The 17902-nt window shown below is 59.4% G+C and overlaps 2 protein-coding genes across 2 annotated transcripts in view; one reads left to right on the plus strand and one right to left on the minus strand.

Moving 5' to 3' along the window:
• MRPS5 (mitochondrial ribosomal protein S5) overlaps positions 1-4337 on the plus strand; it is a 29038-nt gene extending 24701 nt beyond the window's left edge. The window contains exons 8-11 of the mRNA XM_054177246.1: positions 495-552; positions 1745-1807; positions 2277-2413; positions 4102-4337. Coding sequence (XP_054033221.1) covers positions 495-552; positions 1745-1807; positions 2277-2413; positions 4102-4326 — 483 coding nt within the window. The 3' untranslated portion in view covers positions 4327-4337. The remainder of the gene's footprint in view (positions 1-494; positions 553-1744; positions 1808-2276; positions 2414-4101) is intronic.
• Positions 4338-9127: 4790 nt separating this feature from the next.
• On the minus strand, positions 9128-15676 carry MAL (mal, T cell differentiation protein). Its single transcript, XM_009901432.2, has 4 exons — positions 15581-15676; positions 10595-10762; positions 9460-9597; positions 9128-9202 (listed from the first exon to the last, which is right to left on the minus strand). The coding sequence occupies exons 1-4, from the start codon at positions 15665-15667 to the stop codon at positions 9128-9130; spliced, it is 468 nt and encodes a 155-aa protein (XP_009899734.1). The 5' UTR covers positions 15668-15676.
• Positions 15677-17902: the final 2226 nt, after the last annotated feature.

A 17902-nucleotide genomic window follows, 5' to 3' on the forward strand; every position in this document is an offset into this window, starting at 1 on the left:
AGCAAACTTACCAATGCTGCTTTGGACTTTCAAGTTTGCCTTGTCCAGGAACATTTCTCTGGTTGGAGCTGAACTGCTCACCTGAGGTGTCCAAGGCATTCTTGGCAGTGAGGGTGGGGAGACTCTGGCACAGGCTGCCCAGGGAGGCTGTGGCTGCCTCCTCCCTGGAGGTGTTGAAGGCCAGGCTGGATGAGGCCTTGGGCAGCCTGGGCTGGTGGGAGGTGTCCCTGCCCATGGCAGGGGGTTGGAGCTGGATGATCTTTAATGTTCCATCCAAGCCAAAGCATTCTGTGAACCTGTGAATACCTCTGCTAGGCAAAAGCAGAGAGCTCCTCAGTGGGAGCAGTTCCATTCCCCTCGAGGATGTGCCCAAGCTGGCTTCCTCACCCAAGCAAAGCTGCTTTCCTCACTTTGCTCTCTTGCCTCTCTCCTGTCCTGGTGACCTGGCCAGTGGGAAAGCTAAACCCCAAATGTCTTTTGCTGTTCCTCCCTAGGCAAAGAACAAAGCCATACACTGCTTACATTTCATAGAGCTGTACCAGAACCACACCAGTGAGTATTCTGAGGGCTTCTTTGGACTCTTTCTTCAGCCTTTTGAATATCCCAACAGGAGCTGGTTGCCACCAAGCATAAAATGCTGTTAACTGAAGCCACTGGGAGCTGATGTGTTGTATTCTTCCTCTTCTTGAGCATGCTGGGTGAAGCCTTTGCTCCAGGCTGGTTTAGGTGGGCAGTGGTGGTGTCAGAGTGTGGTCAGTCAGGGTCTGTGCCACATAAGTCAAGCCTTACCTGGAAGGAGTCTCTGCTTTGCTGTTGGCTTCCACTCAGGTTTGTATCAACAGTTCTAGAAGGTTGGGCAAGAGTAGTGAAGATGAGAGGAAACTGCTGAAACACTGAGAGAGTGAGAGTCATAGCAACATAGACTCATGTAGGTTGGGAAAGACATTTAAGGTGACACTCAGAGAAGGGTAGGGGGCTGGAAGGGACCTGCCAGAGCAGGGGCACCCAGGCACACAGCCAGGTGGGTTTTCAAAGGCTCCAGGAAGGAGACTCCACAACCTCTCTGGGCAGCCTGCTCCAGGCCTCCAGCAGCCTCACACCAAAGAAGTTTCTCCTCATGTTGAGGTGGAACCTACTGGGTTCTGACTGGGACCTGCTGTGCCTTGTCCTGTCCCTGGGCACCACCAAACAGAGCCTGGAACCTTCATCCTGACCCCCAGCCCTCAGCTGTTGATAGACATTGAGCAGATCCCTCTCAGTCCTTTCCAGACTGAGCAGCCCCAGGGCTCTGTTTTCCTCCTAGCAGAGATCATTGGGTCCAAGCATTAGGCTGAGACTGCCCAGTGCACCACTAAACCAAAGGACTGAAACCCACTCCTACAGCTCCAGAGTTGGTGACTCAGCCATTTCCTGGGCCAGCCTGGGCCAGTGCTTAACAACCTTTCATTTCCCAACCTAAACCTTCCCTGGGGCGACTTGGGGCCATTTCCACTCCTACCATCTGGTACTGGGGGAGAGAGCCCAAGCCCCACCTGGCTCCAGCCCCCTCTCAGGGAGCTGTAGAGAGCAAGGAGGTCTCCCCTCAGCCTCCTCTTCTCCACACTAAACAGATGGAACTGGATGACCCTGAAGGTCCCTTCCAACCCAAACCATTCAGTGGATCTTAATGAATCCTTAACTGTGCTGAGCTGAAGCCTTTTTAGAAGGAAGAATTTCTCCCTAATGCCTCTTTTCCCCCCTCCAGTTTACCATGACATCAGAGTGAGGTTTAAGAGCACAACCATCCGCATGAGGAAGCAGAACAAAGGTAATCAAAGCTGCTTGGCAGCACTGAAGCTTCACTAAGCTCTGACTGGTGTGGGAGGAAGTGAAATGTGTGCCATGGATGCTGGCTTCAGAGGCAGAGCCTTTGATGCTAGGCTGCCCTGTCTGACACTTGCCTGGCAGTGGCAGAAGGTCCCAGAGCAGGCACAGAGAGCACTCTCCAGGATCACAGGCACACACATTTGTGGAGCCCTCAAGTACCAGCCTGGCTTCTGCCCAGTGTCTTGGCCCTCTGACCCACTTCTCAGTGGGCTCTGTCCCACCCAGCAGCACCCCCAGGCAGCCCTGCTGTGACCCCTGGGCCCACAGTGCCATCTCTAAGCACTGAGGAGGTTTGAGGTGCTAGGCCACCTAAGTGACTGCAAAGAGCTCTTAGGTCTCACTTCCTCATCAGCTCAGTGGCATGCTTACAATTAAGCAGGTAATGCTAACTGCTTTGTTCTCTCCCCCAGGGTATGGTCTTCACTGCCACAGAGCTATCATCACCCTCTGCAAACTGATTGGCATTCAGGACATGTATGCCAGGGTGACTGGGTCCAAGAACCTGATCAACATCACCAGGGCTCTCTTTAAGGGCTTGACACAACAGGTAGGTTGCACACCTCAGTGGTTCTTCTGGAGGAGATGAGGGAGTTGATACTCTCAGAGTTTGGGGTCAAACACAGAATGTTAGCAGCTGGAAGGGACCTCCAGAGATCACCCAGCCCACCCCCACTGCCAGAGCAGGGGCACCCAGGGCAGGGCACACAGGAACACAGCCAGGTGGGGTTGGAAAGGCTCCAGAGAAGGAGACTCCACAACCTCCCTGGGCAGCCTGCTCCAGGCCTCCAGCAGCCTCACACCAAACAAGTTTCTCCTCATGTTGAGGTGGAACCTCCTGGGTTCTGGCTGGGACCTGCTGTGCCTTGTCCTGTCCCTGGGCACCACCAAACAGAGCCTGGAACCTTCATCCTGTAGCCCTCAGCTACTGATAGACATTGAGCAGATCCCTCTCAGCCCTTTCCAGACAGAACAGCCCCAGGGCTCTGTTTTCCTCCTAGCAGAGATCATTGGGTCCAAGCATTAGGCTGAGACTGCCCAGTGCACCACTAAACCAAGGGACTGAAACCCACTCCTACAGCTCCAGAGTTGGTGACTCAGCCATTTCCTGGGCCAGCCTGGGCCAGTGCTTAACAACCTTTCATTTCCCAACCTAAACCTTCCCTGGGGCGACTTGGGGCCATTTCCACTCCTACCATCTGGTACTGGGGGAGAGAGCCCAAGCCCCACCTGGCTCCAGCCATGGCAGGGGGCTGGAACTGGAAGACCTTCAAGGCTGCTTCCACCCCAGGCCATTCCATGAGCTCCATGACTTCCTGGAAGCTGCCCTTGGTGAGGGTGTGTTCATTCACATCCTCTGGGGACTAATAAACTGGATTTAGGATGGCTTTCTACTGGCAGCTGGAAGGTTGGAGCTAGAAGAACTGTCTGTGCCCAGCCAGCAGCCTCCCCAGTGACTGCCTGCAAGGGCAGCCTTGAGTTGTTGCTTTGTTTCACCTTGAGACAGCACCACAGAGCCCTGGGAAGGTCTGGCTCAGAAGGGACCTCAGTACCACAGTACCACAGTATCACTAAGGTTGGAAGAGACCCCAAGGATCATCAAGTCCAACCTGTCCCAACAGACCCCACAACTAGACCATGGCACCAAGTGCCACATCCAATCTCCCCTTGAACCCCTCCAGGGATGGGGACTCCACCACCTCCCTGGGCAGCACATCCCAATGCCGAACGACTCGCTCAGTGAAGAACTTTCTCCTCACCTCGAGTCTAAACCTCCCCTGGCACAGCTTGAGACTGTGTCCCCTTGTTCTGGTGCTGGTTGCCTGGGAGAAGAGACCAACCCCCTCCTGGCTACAACCACCTTTCAGGTAGTTGTAGAGGGCAATGAGGTCACCTCTGATCCTTCTCTGTTCCAGGCTAAACAACCCCAGCTCCCTCAGTCTCTCCTCACAGGGCTGTGCTCAAGGCCTCTCCTCAGCCTTGTTGCCCTTCTCTGGACACCTTCAAGTGTCTCAATGTCCTTCTTAAACTGAGGGGCCCAGAACTAGACACAGGACTCAAGGTGTGGCCTAACCAATGCAGAGTACAGGGCACAATGACCTCCAAAGGTCATCCAGACCAAGCTCCTCTGCAGTCGGAACTGGATGAGCTTCATGGTGCCTCCCAACCCAACCCACCCAGCCCATTGTCTGAGCCCAGGACCCCTTGTTTGAAGCCCCCTCTCTTCCCTGTGCCCAGGAGACTCACCAGCAGCTGGCCAACCAGAAGAGGCTGTACATGGTGGAGTTCCGTGAGGAGCAGGGCCCGCTGCCCCTCGTGGCGGCCGTGCCCCAGGGCCCTGCCCGCGCCGAGCCTGAGCCGCAGGACGAGCTGCCAGACACCCAGCTGGAGTGGAGCGAGGTGAAGGAGGCTCAGGGCATGAAGAAATCTCCCTGGGCCAAGGTCAGACGGACAGTCTGGTGACAGCCCCAGCCCCTCTCCCTCCCCTGCTCGGAGGTGCTGGTCCTGGGCCAGCCAAGGGCTGCTCCAGCCTGGCACTGCGGAGGGCGGCGCTTGGCCCCTCGGGACGTGCCTGGTGCTGCTGCCAGGGCTGCTGCCAGGGCTGCTGCCAGGGCTGCTCCCAGTGCTGCTGCCAGGGCTGCCCCCAGGGCTGCCCCCAGGGCTGCTCCCAGGGCTGCTCCCGGTGCTGCCCCCAGGGCTGCTCCCAGGGCTGCTCCCAGGGCTGCTGCCAGGGCTGCCCCCAGTGCTGCTCCCAGGGCTGCCCCCAGGGCTGCTCCCAGTGCTGCTCCCAGGGCTGCCCCCAGTGCTGCTCCCAGTGCTGCTCCCAGGGCTGCTCCCAGGGCTGCTCCCAGGGCTGCTCCCGGTGCTGCTCCCAGGGCTGCCCCCAGGGCTGCTCCCAGGGCTGCTCCCAGGGCTGCTCCCAGGGCTGCCCCCAGGGCTGCTCCCAGGGCTGCTCCCAGGGCTGCCCCCAGGGCTGCCCCCAGGGCTGCCCCCAGGGCTGCTCCCAGGGCTCCCCTCAGCCTCACTGCTGGCTGCTGGGGGGCTGGGGATGTGCAGGTGGAGGCAGCTGATGTGGCTTTGTCCCCAAGCATGCATTTCCTTGGTTCCTGGAGATGTTCAATCCACAGCTCCCAGGATGTCCTTCCAAGCTCTGGGGAAGCTGCTGGGAAGATGGGAAAGCAATAAAGCAGCCTCAGAATGAGTCAGGAGGGGGCTTGCTGGGGCCTCTTTCACAGCGTGCCAAGGTCTGGGAGATCATGAAGTAGGTGCAGCCAAGCTGGGGAAGGGTCTGGAGGACAGGGCTGGTTGGGATTCAACAAGGCCAAGGGCTGGCTCCTGCACTTGGGGCACAGCAACCCCAGGAAGGCTGCAGGCCTTGGGCTGCAAAGTGCCCAGCAGAGAAAGCCCTGGGGGTGTTGGTGGGCAGCTGGCTGGAGAGGAGCCAGGGGGTGCCCAGGTGGGCAAGGAGGCCACCAGGGCAGGGATTGTCCTCCTGCATTCAGCACTGGGGAGGCCACTCCTGGAATGCTGGGTGCAGTTTTGGGGCCCAGACTGCAAGGAGGGGCTGGAGAGGGTCCAGAGAATGGCAGTAAATGAATTGAATGACCTTGAATGCTTCCAGGCTCTCTGGAGAGCCTTTGCTGGTGTTCCTTCTTTCTTCCTTCTTTCTAGGCTGAATCCCCTCTCCTTCAATCTGAAAGCATTATTTTGACAGCCCTCCTAAAGAGCCTGTCCCCAGCTGGTGGTCAAGGCCAGGCTGGATGAGGCCTTGAGCAAGCTGGGCTGGTGGGAGGTGTCCCTGCCCATGGCAGGGGGTTGGAACTGGATGATCTTGAAGGACCCTTCCAACCCCAAACCATTCTAGGAGCCTATGAAGCTGTTGTGGCAAAAGCAGGAGGCTGGCAGGGAGCTCAGTCTAGGAGCAGGGCAGGGATTGTCCCCTTGGACTCAGCACTGGGGAGGCCACACCTGCAGTGCTGGGCTCAGTTCTGGGCCCTCACTGCAAGAAGGACATTGAGGGGCTGGAGAGGGTCCAGAGAAGGGCAAGGAAGCTGGGGAAGGGTCTGGAGAAGAGGGCTGGGGAGGAGCAGCTGAGGGAGCTGGGGGTGTTTAGTGTGGAGGAGGCTGAGGGGAGACCTCCTTGCTCTCTGCAGCTCCCTGAGGGGAGGCTGCAGCCAGGTGGGGCTTGGACTCTGCTCCCTGGGAACAGGTGAGAGGAGGAGAGGAAATGGCCTCAGGTTTCATGCTGGGAGGTTTGATTTGAACATTGGGAGAAACTTCTCCTTTGGATCAGTTCATTGAGATGCTCTTGACCCTGTGCTGGCTCTTCTCTTTGTCCAGGCATGCCCAGTTTGCACTGGGGCCACCCAGCCCTGCCTGAGCCCAGGGCCCAGCTGTGCTGGGGCTGAGGAGCCCTCCCCTGCCACCAGCACCTGCCTGGGGTTTTTCCACTGCTTTGCAGGAATGTTGCTCTGTTCCTGGAAGGAAGCTACCTCAGCAAACCAGGTGGGGCCAGCAGGCCAGCATGTGAACTGGTGCAGACTGGTGTAAACTGGTGTGTGGCAGGGAAAGGAGCAGCAAAGGGCAAAGGAACTGAGGAGGAGAGATTGGAGCCCTGCCAAGAGATAGGCTGCAAGTGTGGTGGTAGCCACAGGGCACAGGGAGATGGCCAGGAGGGGACAGGCAGCAAAGGTGCTGGGAACAGGAGGTGGACAGAGAGAGCAGAGCCCAGGGGGTGAACACAACCTTTGCCAGTGGAGCCAAGCAGAAAGGTGGCTTTGGTGCTGAGGTCTGGGGTGTTGAGAGGGGCAGGGCACACCTGAGCACCAGCCCTCCCCCACAGCCCACACCTTCCCCTTCTCCCCAGGCCAGGCTGCCACCAGTTCCAGCCAGGTGCCTGCTGAACCTTCAGCCCCAAGTGCCAAGGGCCAAAGAGGCTCAGAGGTCTCCTCCCTGCTCTGCAAAGGGGTTTCAGGTTCCACCTCTGCTGCCATCAGGTTGCTGTAGTCACAGTGAAACAGGCAAAAAGAGGGAGCAAAACCAAGCAGCAGAACAGGCCAGGCTGGCTTGGTTGCAGCAAGGAACAAAAGCAAGCAACAAAGAAACAACACAAAGCAATCAAATCTTCTCCTCACATTGCAGCTAAGAAGCTTAGAGACAAAGCCATGGGCACAGCTCAAAAGCTCCCCCTTGATCTGAAGCAACAGAGGTGGCTCCAAAGCAGCTTTTGTTCCCCTTCTGCCTTATTAGGAACCTCTAAGGTGAAAGAAAATCCTCCTTGGGTCTGAAAATCCTCCCTCTTGGGTCCAACAACACATTGACATCAGCTCACTGACATGGTTTAGCCCCAGCTAGCAAGTATGCCAAGCACAAAGCCAGGCTGGGTGAGGAGGGGCAGGAGAGCAGCCTGCAGGAGAAGGCCTTGGGGGTGTCAGTTGGTGACAAAGTGCCCAGGAGCCAGCAGTGGTCACTGGCAGCCCAGCAGGCAGCTGTGTGCTGAGCTGCAGCCAGGGCAGGGAGGGGATTGTGCCCCCTGCTCTGCTCAGACCACCCCTGCAGCACTGGTGTGGCAGCACACCTGGAGGGGCTCCAGAACAGTGTGGCCATGGCACCTGGGGCCATGGCTTAGGGGCCATGGTGGTGCTGGGCTGCTGGTTGGACTGGATGAGGCCTTTGCCAACCAAAACACTTCTGTGATTGAGCTGAGCTGCTTTAAGCCCTGGCTGCAGGGCCCCAGGGGTCCCTCCCCTCCTCTTGGTGGTGGCCCCAGCTGCACCTCCTGCTCAGACACTGCCCAGGCTGGGCAGGGCAGGACTGTGTCAGCAGCAGGGAGGAAGCAGCAGCAACACCTCCTCTGCACCACCCCAACAGAACCATTCTTTATTAGCTACAGAAGGGAAGGGTAGGTAAGGGCATCCCTGCACCCAAGGCAAGAGCTGATGGCCTCTGGTTAGGCAAGGTCTTGTTTTCATCTTCCACACCATTCTCCCACAGCCTCCAGCACACCCTCCAGGAGGAGCTTTGGTGGGGGTGGGGGAGGGAGGTTCAGGGAATTGCAATTCCTGGGCATTGTGGTTGTGCCTTGAGTCCAGCACCACCCTTCAGGGCTTGGAGGAAGTGCTGCTGTCCCCAGGGCAAGTTAAACATTGTCCCTCTCTGTCATCACCAGTCAGGGATGGCAGCTCCAGGCAGGCAGGGCATGAAGAGGCTCTTCTGGAACAGCAGGTTTAGGGAGGGGAGCAGGCTGACATGGATGGGCAGCAACATCAAGGACCTGGTTTCACACCCATGCTCCTCAGGCTCTGCAGAGGGACCTGCACAGGCTGCATCCATGGGCTGAGGCCATGGGATGAGATCCAACAAGGCCAAGGGCTGGGTCCTGCCCTTGGGCCACAACAACCCCAGGAAGGCTGCAGGCTTGGGGCAGAGGGGCTGCAAAGTGCCCAGCAGAGAAAGCCCTGGGGGTGTTGGTGGGCAGCTGGCTGGAGAGGAGCCAGGGGGTGCCCAGGTGGGCAAGGAGGCCACCAGCAGCCTGGCCTGGGTCAGCAGGGGTGTGGGCAGCAGGAGCAGGGCAGGGATTGTCCTCCTGCACTCAGCACTGGGGAGGCCACACCTGCAGTGCTGGGCTCAGTTCTGGGCCCTCAGTGCAAGAAGGACATTGAGGAGCTGGAGAGGGTCCAGAGAAGGGCAAGGAAGCTGGGGAAGGGTCTGGAGAAGAGGGCTGGGGAGGAGCAGCTGAGGGAGCTGGGAGTGTTTAGTGTGGAGAAGAGGAGGCTGAGGGGAGACCTCCTTGCAGAGCAGTGAGGTAGTTGAGGCCTCATCCCTGGAGCTATGCAAGGTCAGGCTCGACAGGGCTCCTGCTCTGGGGGAGGATGCCCCTGCTGACTGCAGAGGGGCCTGGACTAGATGACCTTTGGAGGTCCCTTCCAGCCCAACCCATTCTGAGTCTATGACTGTTGCCCTGATAGCAGGGACAGCCCTGGAGGCATCATGGTGTGGCTCAGGGGCCCCATCTGTGCCTTGCCTTTGGAAGCTGGATGGGTTTGGGCCCCCAATTCCCCTGCCTCAAACCCAGCCCAGAGTGGACTGAAGGGCATCGCTTCCTCGGGCAGGAGCTCTGTCTTCATTGCCATTTCCTCACATGGAAAGCACAGAACAGACACCAAAAAAACCCACAAAAAACCCCACCCTAACCCCAGGCTGGAAGTGGCAGTGGGTGACCAGCTTGGGTGGCCATGAGGGAGGCTTGCAGGGGCTGAGGCTCTTAGGAGGACTTCCATCGCCGGAGGGACCACACCTGATGGATGACGTAGATCAGGGTGGCCACGAAGGCAAACACCTGCAGTGGGCAAACACAGCAGCCAGTTAACTTTAGATTGGCACTCAGCAAACACCCCCTGGGTGCCTTGGAGGCCTGGTGACCCCTGGAGGCCTGGTGACCTTGGAGGCCTGGTGAGCCTTGTGTGCTTGGAGGGGTTGGACAGCTGGGGCGAGTCAAGGTCTGCTCTGGAGATGTGGATCCAGCGGCTGTGGAGCAGCCTCCAGAGCAGATCTTTGCTTGCCTGTAACTGCCACACCTGCTTGCCTGGCACTCACCACAGCAGCAATGTTCTCCTGGTAGATGAGCAGGTAGGCAGGTATGCTGGCTGCAGGTGCAATGCTGTAGGTGAAGAAGGCTTCCAGCACAGCAGCACTGAGGTAGAACAGAGCTGCAGTCGACTGGCAGATGGCATCCTAGGGAGCAAGGATCAGAGAGGCATGGAATTGGCAGGGCTGGAAGGGACCTCAAGGAGCAGCCAGTTCCAATTCCCCCCACCATGGGCAGGGACACCTCACACTGCAGCAGGCTGCTCACAGCCACAGCCAGCCTGGCCTGGAAAACCTCCAGGCAGGAGGCTTCCACCACCTCCCTGGGCAGCCTGTGCCAGGCTCTCACCACCCTCAGGGGCAACAACTTCTTCCTGACATCCAGTCTGACTCTCCCCACTTCTACTTTTGCTCCATTCCCCCCAGTCCTATCACTCCCTGACACCCTCAGAAGTCCCTCCCCAGCTTGCTTGGAGCCCCCTTCAGACATTGCAAGGCCACAAGAAGGTCTGCTGGGAACCTTCTCCTCTCCAGACTGCACAACCCCAACTCTCTCAGGCTGTCTCCAGAGCAGAGCAGCTCCAGCCCTCTGCTCACCCTCCTGGCCCTTCTCTGGACCCCTTCCAGCACCTCCAGCCCCTTCCTGGAAGAGAGGCTCCAGAGCTGGACACAGAGCTCCAGGTGGGGTCTCAGCAGAGTGGAGCAGAGGGGCAGAATCCCCTCCCTGGCCCTGCTGGCCACACTTCTCTTGCTGCAGCCCAGGCTCTGCTTGGCTCTCTGGGCTGCAAGTGCTCCCTGCTGGCTCCTGCTGAGCTTCTCCTCCCCCAGCACCCCCAAGGCCTTTTCTTCAGGGCTGCTCTCACAGCCTATATCAGTGCCTGGGACTGCCCTGACCCAGCTGCAGGACCTTGCCCTTGGCCTTGCTGAGTCTCATGACATTGGCTTGGGCCCAGCTCTGCAGCCTGCCCAGGTCCCACTGGATGGATCCCTTCCCTCCAGTCCTTGCCAAGGAGGGAGCACACCATGGAGGGAAAGGAACCCACACAAGTGAGTCCCAGCCTGTGGTCTGCTGTGCAGAGGACACAACTGCCTGCTGGTGCCAGCAGAGAGGGCTGAGGGCCTGGGGTTTGTCACAGGCACTCACCAAGGTAACCCAGGAGCTGCTGCCTCCGTGCACAGCAGCGACGTAGAGGCACAGGAGGATGCTGGTCATGACGAAGCAGAAGACGGAGACAAACATCACCCAGCCTTGCAGCATGGCTGACTGCACCCTCGAGGAGGCCACCAGGATCCAGACAAGGCCCCCAAAGACCTTGGGAGAGAAGGCAGAGCTGGGGTAAAGCCACACAGCCAGAGCAGAGTCCAAGCCACGCTGGCTCCGGCACCGGCACTGCGCAGGAGGATCTCCAGTGCTGCAGGAGGGTCTGCAGTGCTGCAGCATGGTCTGCAGTGCTGCAGCATGGTCTGCAGTGCTGCAGCATGGTCTGCAGTGCTGCAGCATGGTCTGCAGTGCTGCAGCATGGTCTATAGTGCTGCAGCATGGTCTGCAGTGCTGCAGCATGGTCTATAGTGCTGCAGCATGGTCTATAGTGCTGCAGCATGGTCTGCAGTGCTGCAGCATGGTCTATAGTGCTGCAGCATGGTCTGCAGTGCTGCAGCATGATCTATAGTGCTGCAGCATGGTCTGCAGTGCTGCAGCATGATCTATAGTGCTGCAGCATGGTCTGCAGTGCTGCAGCATGATCTATAGTGCTGCAGCATGGTCTGCAGTGCTGCAGCATGGTCTGCAGTGCTGCAGGATGATCTGTAGTGCTGCAGCATGGTCTGCAGTGCTGCAGCATGATCTGTAGTGCTGCAGCATGGTCTGCAGTGCTGCAGCATGGTCTGCAGTGCTGCAGCATGGTCTGCAGTGCTGCAGGAGGATCTATAGTGCTGCAGCATGGTCTGCAGTGCTGCAGCATGATCTATAGTGCTGCAGCATGGTCTGCAGTGCTGCAGGAGGATCTATAGTGCTGCAGCATGGTCTGCAGTGCTGCTGGAGGATCTATAGTGCTGCAGCATGGTCTGCAGTGCTGCAGGAGGATCTGCAAGCTGCAGGGTGATGTCCAAGCTGCAGGATGATCTGCAGTGCTGCAGGATGATGTGCAGTGCTGCAGGGTGATCTGCAGTGCTGCAGGGTGATGTCCAAGCTGCAGGTGGTGTCTTTGCACCAAACACACATCACAGCTTTGCTCTGTGCCACATCAGCCTGCTTGGTTCTTCAGCTAGTGCAGAGGTTAGGCCATGCAGCCCCCTACAGTGAGGAGCTCCTCAGCTGAGCACACCCTGGGTGGAGATCAGAGCTGCTGGGGGGGACCTGCCTCTCATCACTGACTGCTCTTGGATTTGCCAGGCAAACCCCCAGAGGTAACTCTCAGAGTCTCACCAAGATGCTCTGGCAGGGGGGGTTGGACCTGATGATGTCTGGAAGTCCCTCCCAACCCCTAGTGTCCTGTGAGGCTGTGATCATTGTGAGCAGCAGCAGATCCCTGGCCAGGCAGCAGCCAGGTGCCAGCTCATACAGAACAGCATTTCTGTGGCCTTGGAGGAGGTGACTGCCCCTCTGCTTCCCCTGCTGAGACCTCACCTGGACTGCTGTGTCCAGCTCTGGAGCCCCCAGCACAAGGACATGGAACTGCTGGAGAGGGTCCAGAGGAGGCCACAAAGATGATCAAAGGGCTTGAGGCTTATGGGATTAGGCTGAAAGAGTTGGGGCTGTGCAGCCTGGAGAGAAGGTTCCAGGGAGACCTCAGAGCAGCCTTCAGTACCTGAAGGGGGCTCCAGGAGAGCTGGGGAGGAACTTTTGCCAAGGGCTGGGAGTGACAGGAGAAGAGGGAATGGATTGAAGCTTGAGGAGGGCAGATTGAGACTGGAGATGAGGAAGAAAGTCTTTGGAGTGAGGGTGGGGAGACCCTGGCACAGGCTGCCCAGGGAGGCTGTGGCTGTCCCCTCCCTGGAGGTGCTCAGGGCCAGGCTGGATGAGGCCTTGAGCAGCCTGGGCTGGTGGGAGGTGTCCCTGCCCATGGCAGGGGGTTGGAACTGGATGAGCTTTGTGGTCCCTTCCAAGCCAACCCATTCCAGGTCTCTGGTTTTGCAGTGGAGGAGCAGTGCCTGCAGTGTGCTGCTCAGGAAGTGTCACCACACTGGTGCCAGCCCCCAGGGCAGGGAATTCCCTGGTCCCACTGCACAAACTGAGAGGTGGTGAGGACCTGGCTGCAAGCAGGGCTGTGGAAAGCTGCTGGTTTGGTGCCTCCTGGCACACCCCAAGGCTGCCACTGATTGAGGGCACACCAGGAATGTGCTGCAGCTGAGGACCCTGGGGACAGCCTTGCAGCTGCTCCATGAAAACCCAGCAGAGGTGGGGTGGGATCTGAGGTGAGTGCAGAAGTGTCCCTTCTCCTTCCTCAGCCCTATCTCTGATGCTGATCTGCCTGTTCACCCAGGCAGGAATGTCTGACATGCTTTGATTCCTGACTTGGGGCTTTATGGCTTTCAGCAGCCTCATAAAAATTCAGGAAAGGGTCAAGAGGCTTTCAGCACCCAACCCCCAGCAGGCTGGGGACAGCAGGCTAGGGACAGCAGGCTGGGGACAGCAGGATGGGGACAGCAGGCTGGGGACAGCAGGCTGGGGGACAGCAGGCTGGGGGACAGCAGGCTGGGGACAGCAGGCTGGGGGATAGCAGGCTGGGGACAGCAGGATGGGGGACAGCAGGCTGGGGGACAGCAGGCTGGGGACAGCAGGCTGGGGGACAGCAGGCTGGGGACAGCAGGATGGGGGACAGCAGGCTGGGGGTCAGCAGGCTGGGGGACAGCAGGCTGGGGGACAGCAGGCTGGGGGACAGCAGGCTGGGGACAGCAGGCTAGGGACAGCAGGCTGGGGGACAGCAGGCTGGGGACAGCAGGCTAGGGACAGCAGGCTGGGGACAGCAGGATGGGGACAGCAGGCTGGGGACAGCAGGCTGGGGGACAGCAGGCTGGGGACAGCAGGCTGGGGGACAGCAGGCTGGGGGACAGCAGGCTGGGCTGGGGGACAGCAGGCTGGGGACAGCAGGCTGGGGACAGCAGGCTGGGGACAGCAGGCTGGGGGACAGCAGGCTGGGGACACCAGGCCAACAGAGCCTGGGCCTCTGAAAGGCTTTTTTGTCCAAAGCAAACCTCTGCCTGCAGCCTGCCCCAGCCTGTGGAGGCAGGCCTGGCTCCCACAGGATTGTCAGGGCTGGAAGGGACCTCAGGGCTCAGCCAGCTCCAACCCCCTGCCATGGGCAGGGACACCTCACACCACAGCAGGTTGCTCACAGCCACATCCAGCCTGGCCTGGAAAATCTCCAGGCAGGAGGCTTCCACCACCTCCCTGGGCAGCCTGTGCCAGGCTCTCACCACCCTCATGGGCAACAACTTCTTCCTGACAGCCAATCTGAATCTCCCCACTTCTAGTTTTGCTCCATTCCCCCCAGTCCTATCCCTCCCTGACACCCTCAAAAGTCCCTCCCCAGCTTGCTTGGAGCTCCCTTCAGATACTGCAAGGCCACAAGAAGGTCTCCTTGGAGCCTTCTCCTCTCCTGACTGCACAACCCCAACTCTCTCAGGCTGTCTCCAGAGCAGAGCAGCTCCAGCCCTCTGCTCACCCTCGTGGCCCTTCTCTGGACCCCTTCCAGCACCTCCAGATCCTTCCTGGAAGAGAGGCTCCAGAGCTGGACACAGAGCTCCAGGTGGGGTCTCAGCAGAGTGGAGCAGAGGGGCAGAATCCCCTCCCTGGCCCTGCTGGCCACACTTCTCTTGCTGCAGCCCAGGCTCTGCTTGGCTCTCTGGGCTGCAAGTGCTCCCTGCTGGCTCCTGCTGAGCTTCTCCTCCCCCAGCACCCCCAAGGCCTTTTCTTCAGGGCTGCTCTCCAGCCACTCCTCACCCAGCCTATATCAGTGCCTGGGATTGCCCTGACCCAGCTGCAGGACCTTGCCCTTGGCCTTGAACTTCATGAGGTTGGCTGAAACTTTGCTCTTCTGGCAGCACTTGGGGTTGGAACTGGATGATCCTTGAGGCCCTTTCCAACCTTCTCAATTCTCTGATTCTCTGGCAGGGGGCACAGAGGACATGGGGAGTGCAGGGGTGAAAGGTTCTGCTTGAAACTTTCCCTCTCCCAGGCAGTGCTCACAGCAACTGCTTCTGATCACCTGTGCCAAATCCTCTGGGCTAGGATCCTCCTCTGCTGGAGGAAGTGACCATGTGGGGAGAAGTTCCAAGGGGCTCCTTTAACTCTTTGCTCACTCAGCATTGCCTACAGCCCCAGGCACAGCTCTGCACCTCCTGCACGCTGGGGAAGTTGCAGCTGAGCAGCAGAGGGGGGTTGCAGCTGAGCTGCACAGGAGGGGTGCAGCTGAGCTGCACAGGGAGGTTGCAGCTGAGCTGCACAGGAGGGTTGCAGCTGAGCTGCACAGGAGGGGTGCAGCTGAGCAGGACAGGAGGGGTGCAGCTGAGCTGCACAGGGAGGTTGCAGCTGAGCAGCACAGGGAGGTTGCAGCTGAGCTGCACAGGAGGGTTGCAGCTGAGCAGCACAGGAGGGTTGCAGCTGAGCTGCACAGGGAGGTTGCAGCTGAGCTGCACAGGGAGGTTGCAGCTGAGCTGCACAGGAGGGTTGCAGCTGAGCAGCACAGGGAGGTTGCAGCTGAGCAGCACAGGGAGGTTGCAGCTGAGCTGCACAGGAGGGTTGCAGCTGAGCAGCACAGGGAGGTTGCAGCTGAGCTGCACAGCTTCCACAGCCCAGCATGCTTGCTGCTGGTAACCTCAGGCAGCCTCCTTTATCATCTCCCATTTCATGGAGCGGCTGAACGAAAGCCCCCAGCAAGCCCTCCCCACTGCTGAAGGCAGCAATCCCTGCAGGGCTGCAGAGGCACCACCCAATGCCCTGCAGCCTGCAGGAGAAGGTCAGAGCCCCCAGCTCAGGGCTTGTGGCTTTGCTGTGAAGGTGAGGCAGAGGCCCAGGGGGTGCCCCCAGCCCCATGTGGCTCAAGGGACCTCCGGCACCACAGCCTCCGAGTCCTCTGGTCCCTCAGCCCCCTGCAGCCCCCTCCCCAGCAGCACCTGTGGCAGCACTCACCAGCTCAGGGATGAAGAGCACATCTGGGAAGGTCAGCAGGACCCTCAGGCCGCTGGGCAAAGAGGTGCTGGCAGTTGCTGAGGACATCGTGAGCCTCTCCCAGCGCCGCCGGCAGCCGCTCCGAGCTAGGTGCCGCACGCAGCCTGCTCCCCTCCTGCTCTCTCTTCCTCCTTCCCTCCTTCCTGCTCTTCCTCCTCACCTCCCTCCTTCCTACTGGCAGGTGAAGATAACTGTGAGTGGCACAGGTGTGGCCCAACCCCTGTGCCCAGGCCTTCCCTGCTGGCTGGCAGGAGCCACCCTGGTGTGCAGGAGAGGTGGGCAGCCCTGCTGGGGCACTGGAGGCACAGCTGTCTGCACAAGCTGAGGGCAAGGGCCTGGGTGTGGGTGGGTGGCACTGGCTTACCCCCAAGGGCAAGAGTAAGACCTGGCCCAGCCAGCTGGGCAGCCTCTCAGCCCCTCTGTTTGCAGAGTCAGTCAGCTCTGTCCCCCACCCACAGCAGCAGGCAGGAGGGCAGCTGGCAGCCAGGGCGAGACAGGGCATGCAGGCAGGGCTGAGGAATGCCACAGTCACAGAACTGCCCAGGTTGGAGGAGACCTTGAAGATGGTGGAGAGCCTGGCACAGGCTGCCCAGGGAGCTGGTGGAAGCCTCCTGCCTGGAGGTGTTTCAGGCCAGGCTGGCTGTGGCTGTGAGCAACCTGCTGTAGTGTGAGGTGTCCCTGCCCATGGCAGGGGGGTTGGAGCTGGTTGCTCCTTGAGGGCCCTTCCAGCCCTAGGAACTCTACAGTTCTGTGGTGGAATCCAACCACCAAGCTGGCAGCAAAGAGCCCTCACCTGAAGCATATCCCTGAGCACTGCACCTGTAGTACTCTTCAACTCCACCACCTCCCTGGGGAGCTTGCTCCAATGTCACACAGCAGGGGTGCACCCCAGGGCGAGGGTGCTGCCCTTGCAGGGGCAACCACTCATCATTCACATCCCCTGTGGGGCTGTGGAGCCTGGAGAACAGCAGCCCCAGAGGGAATCTGAGCAAAAAGGGATTGGATGTGGCACTTGGAGCCATGGCCTAGCTGCCAGGAGCTGTTCTGTATTGGGGAATGGGTTGGACTGGATGATCTCTGAGGTCTTTTCCAACCTGGTTGGCTCTGTTCTGTGATTCTGTAATGCTCAGCAAGAGCTGAAGGAGCTGTGGGGGGCACGAGGCTGGGGCCACTCTCTGCTCAGTGCTGCCCAGTGATGGACAAAGGGCAGTGGCCACAAACTGCAACCCAGGAGGCTCCACCACAACATGAGGAGAAACTCCTTTGGTGTGAGGCTGCTGGAGCCCTGGAGCAGGCTGCCCAGAGAGGTTGTGGAGTCTCCTTCTCTGGAGAGCTTCCAGCCCCCCTGGGCCACTGTGCTGCTGGGCAAGCTGCTGTGGGTGCCCTGCTGGAGCAGGGGGCTGGACTGGGGGAGCTCCAGGAGTCCCTTCCAGTCCTACCCTGCTGGGGTTTGGTGAGTGCCACACTCCATCAGTGGGAGATCATGGAGATGTGTCTGGGCAGAGGGCATCTCCCCAGAAGCTTGACACAGCAGGGTTTGGTCAACCATCTTGGACAGAGGGAATGGATTGAAGCTTGAGGAGGGCAGATTGGCACTGGAGATGAGGAAGAAATTCTTGAGAGGGAGGGTGGGGAGGCACTGGCACAGGCTGCCCCTCCCTGGAGGTGCTCAAGGCCAGGCTGGATGAGCAACCTGGGGATGAGCAAGCTGGGCTGGGGGGAGGTCATCGTAAGGATCATTTCGTTCCAAGGGCCCTGTCATTGCCAGGGCTTAAGTCTACACCCTCTGAAGAATGATTGTGCTGCCCAAGCCTCCAGCTTTGTGATGGGAGACACTGCCTACAGCTGGAATGCTGGCCCAGCAGTCACACTCACAGCGAGCTCCAGGCTGAGTGCTGCCTTCCTGTCACAGAGTGCTGGAAGGGGCCTCCAGAGATCATCCAGGCCAACCCCCACCCAGGGCAGGGCACACAGGAACTCATCCAGGTGGGGTTGGAATATCTCCAGACAGGGAGACTCCACAACCCCCCTGGGCAGCCTGTGCCTCACCAGCCTCCTACTGAAGAACTTCTCCCTCAGCTCCAGGCTGACCCTGCTCTGCCTCAGCTTCAAACCTTTCCTCCTTGGCCTGTCTTGAGACACCCTCAGCAAAAGTCCCTCTGCAGCCTTCCTGCAGGATCCCTTCAGCTACTGGAAGGCAGCTCTGAGGTCCCCCTGGAGCTTTCTCTTCTGCTACAGACCTCTGCAAACCCCAACAGACTTCTGCACAAACCTCCAGACCCT

The sequence above is a fragment of the Dryobates pubescens genome, chromosome 39 (genome assembly GCF_014839835.1).
Source record: "Dryobates pubescens isolate bDryPub1 chromosome 39, bDryPub1.pri, whole genome shotgun sequence".
NCBI classification, from domain to species: domain Eukaryota; kingdom Metazoa; phylum Chordata; class Aves; order Piciformes; family Picidae; genus Dryobates; species Dryobates pubescens.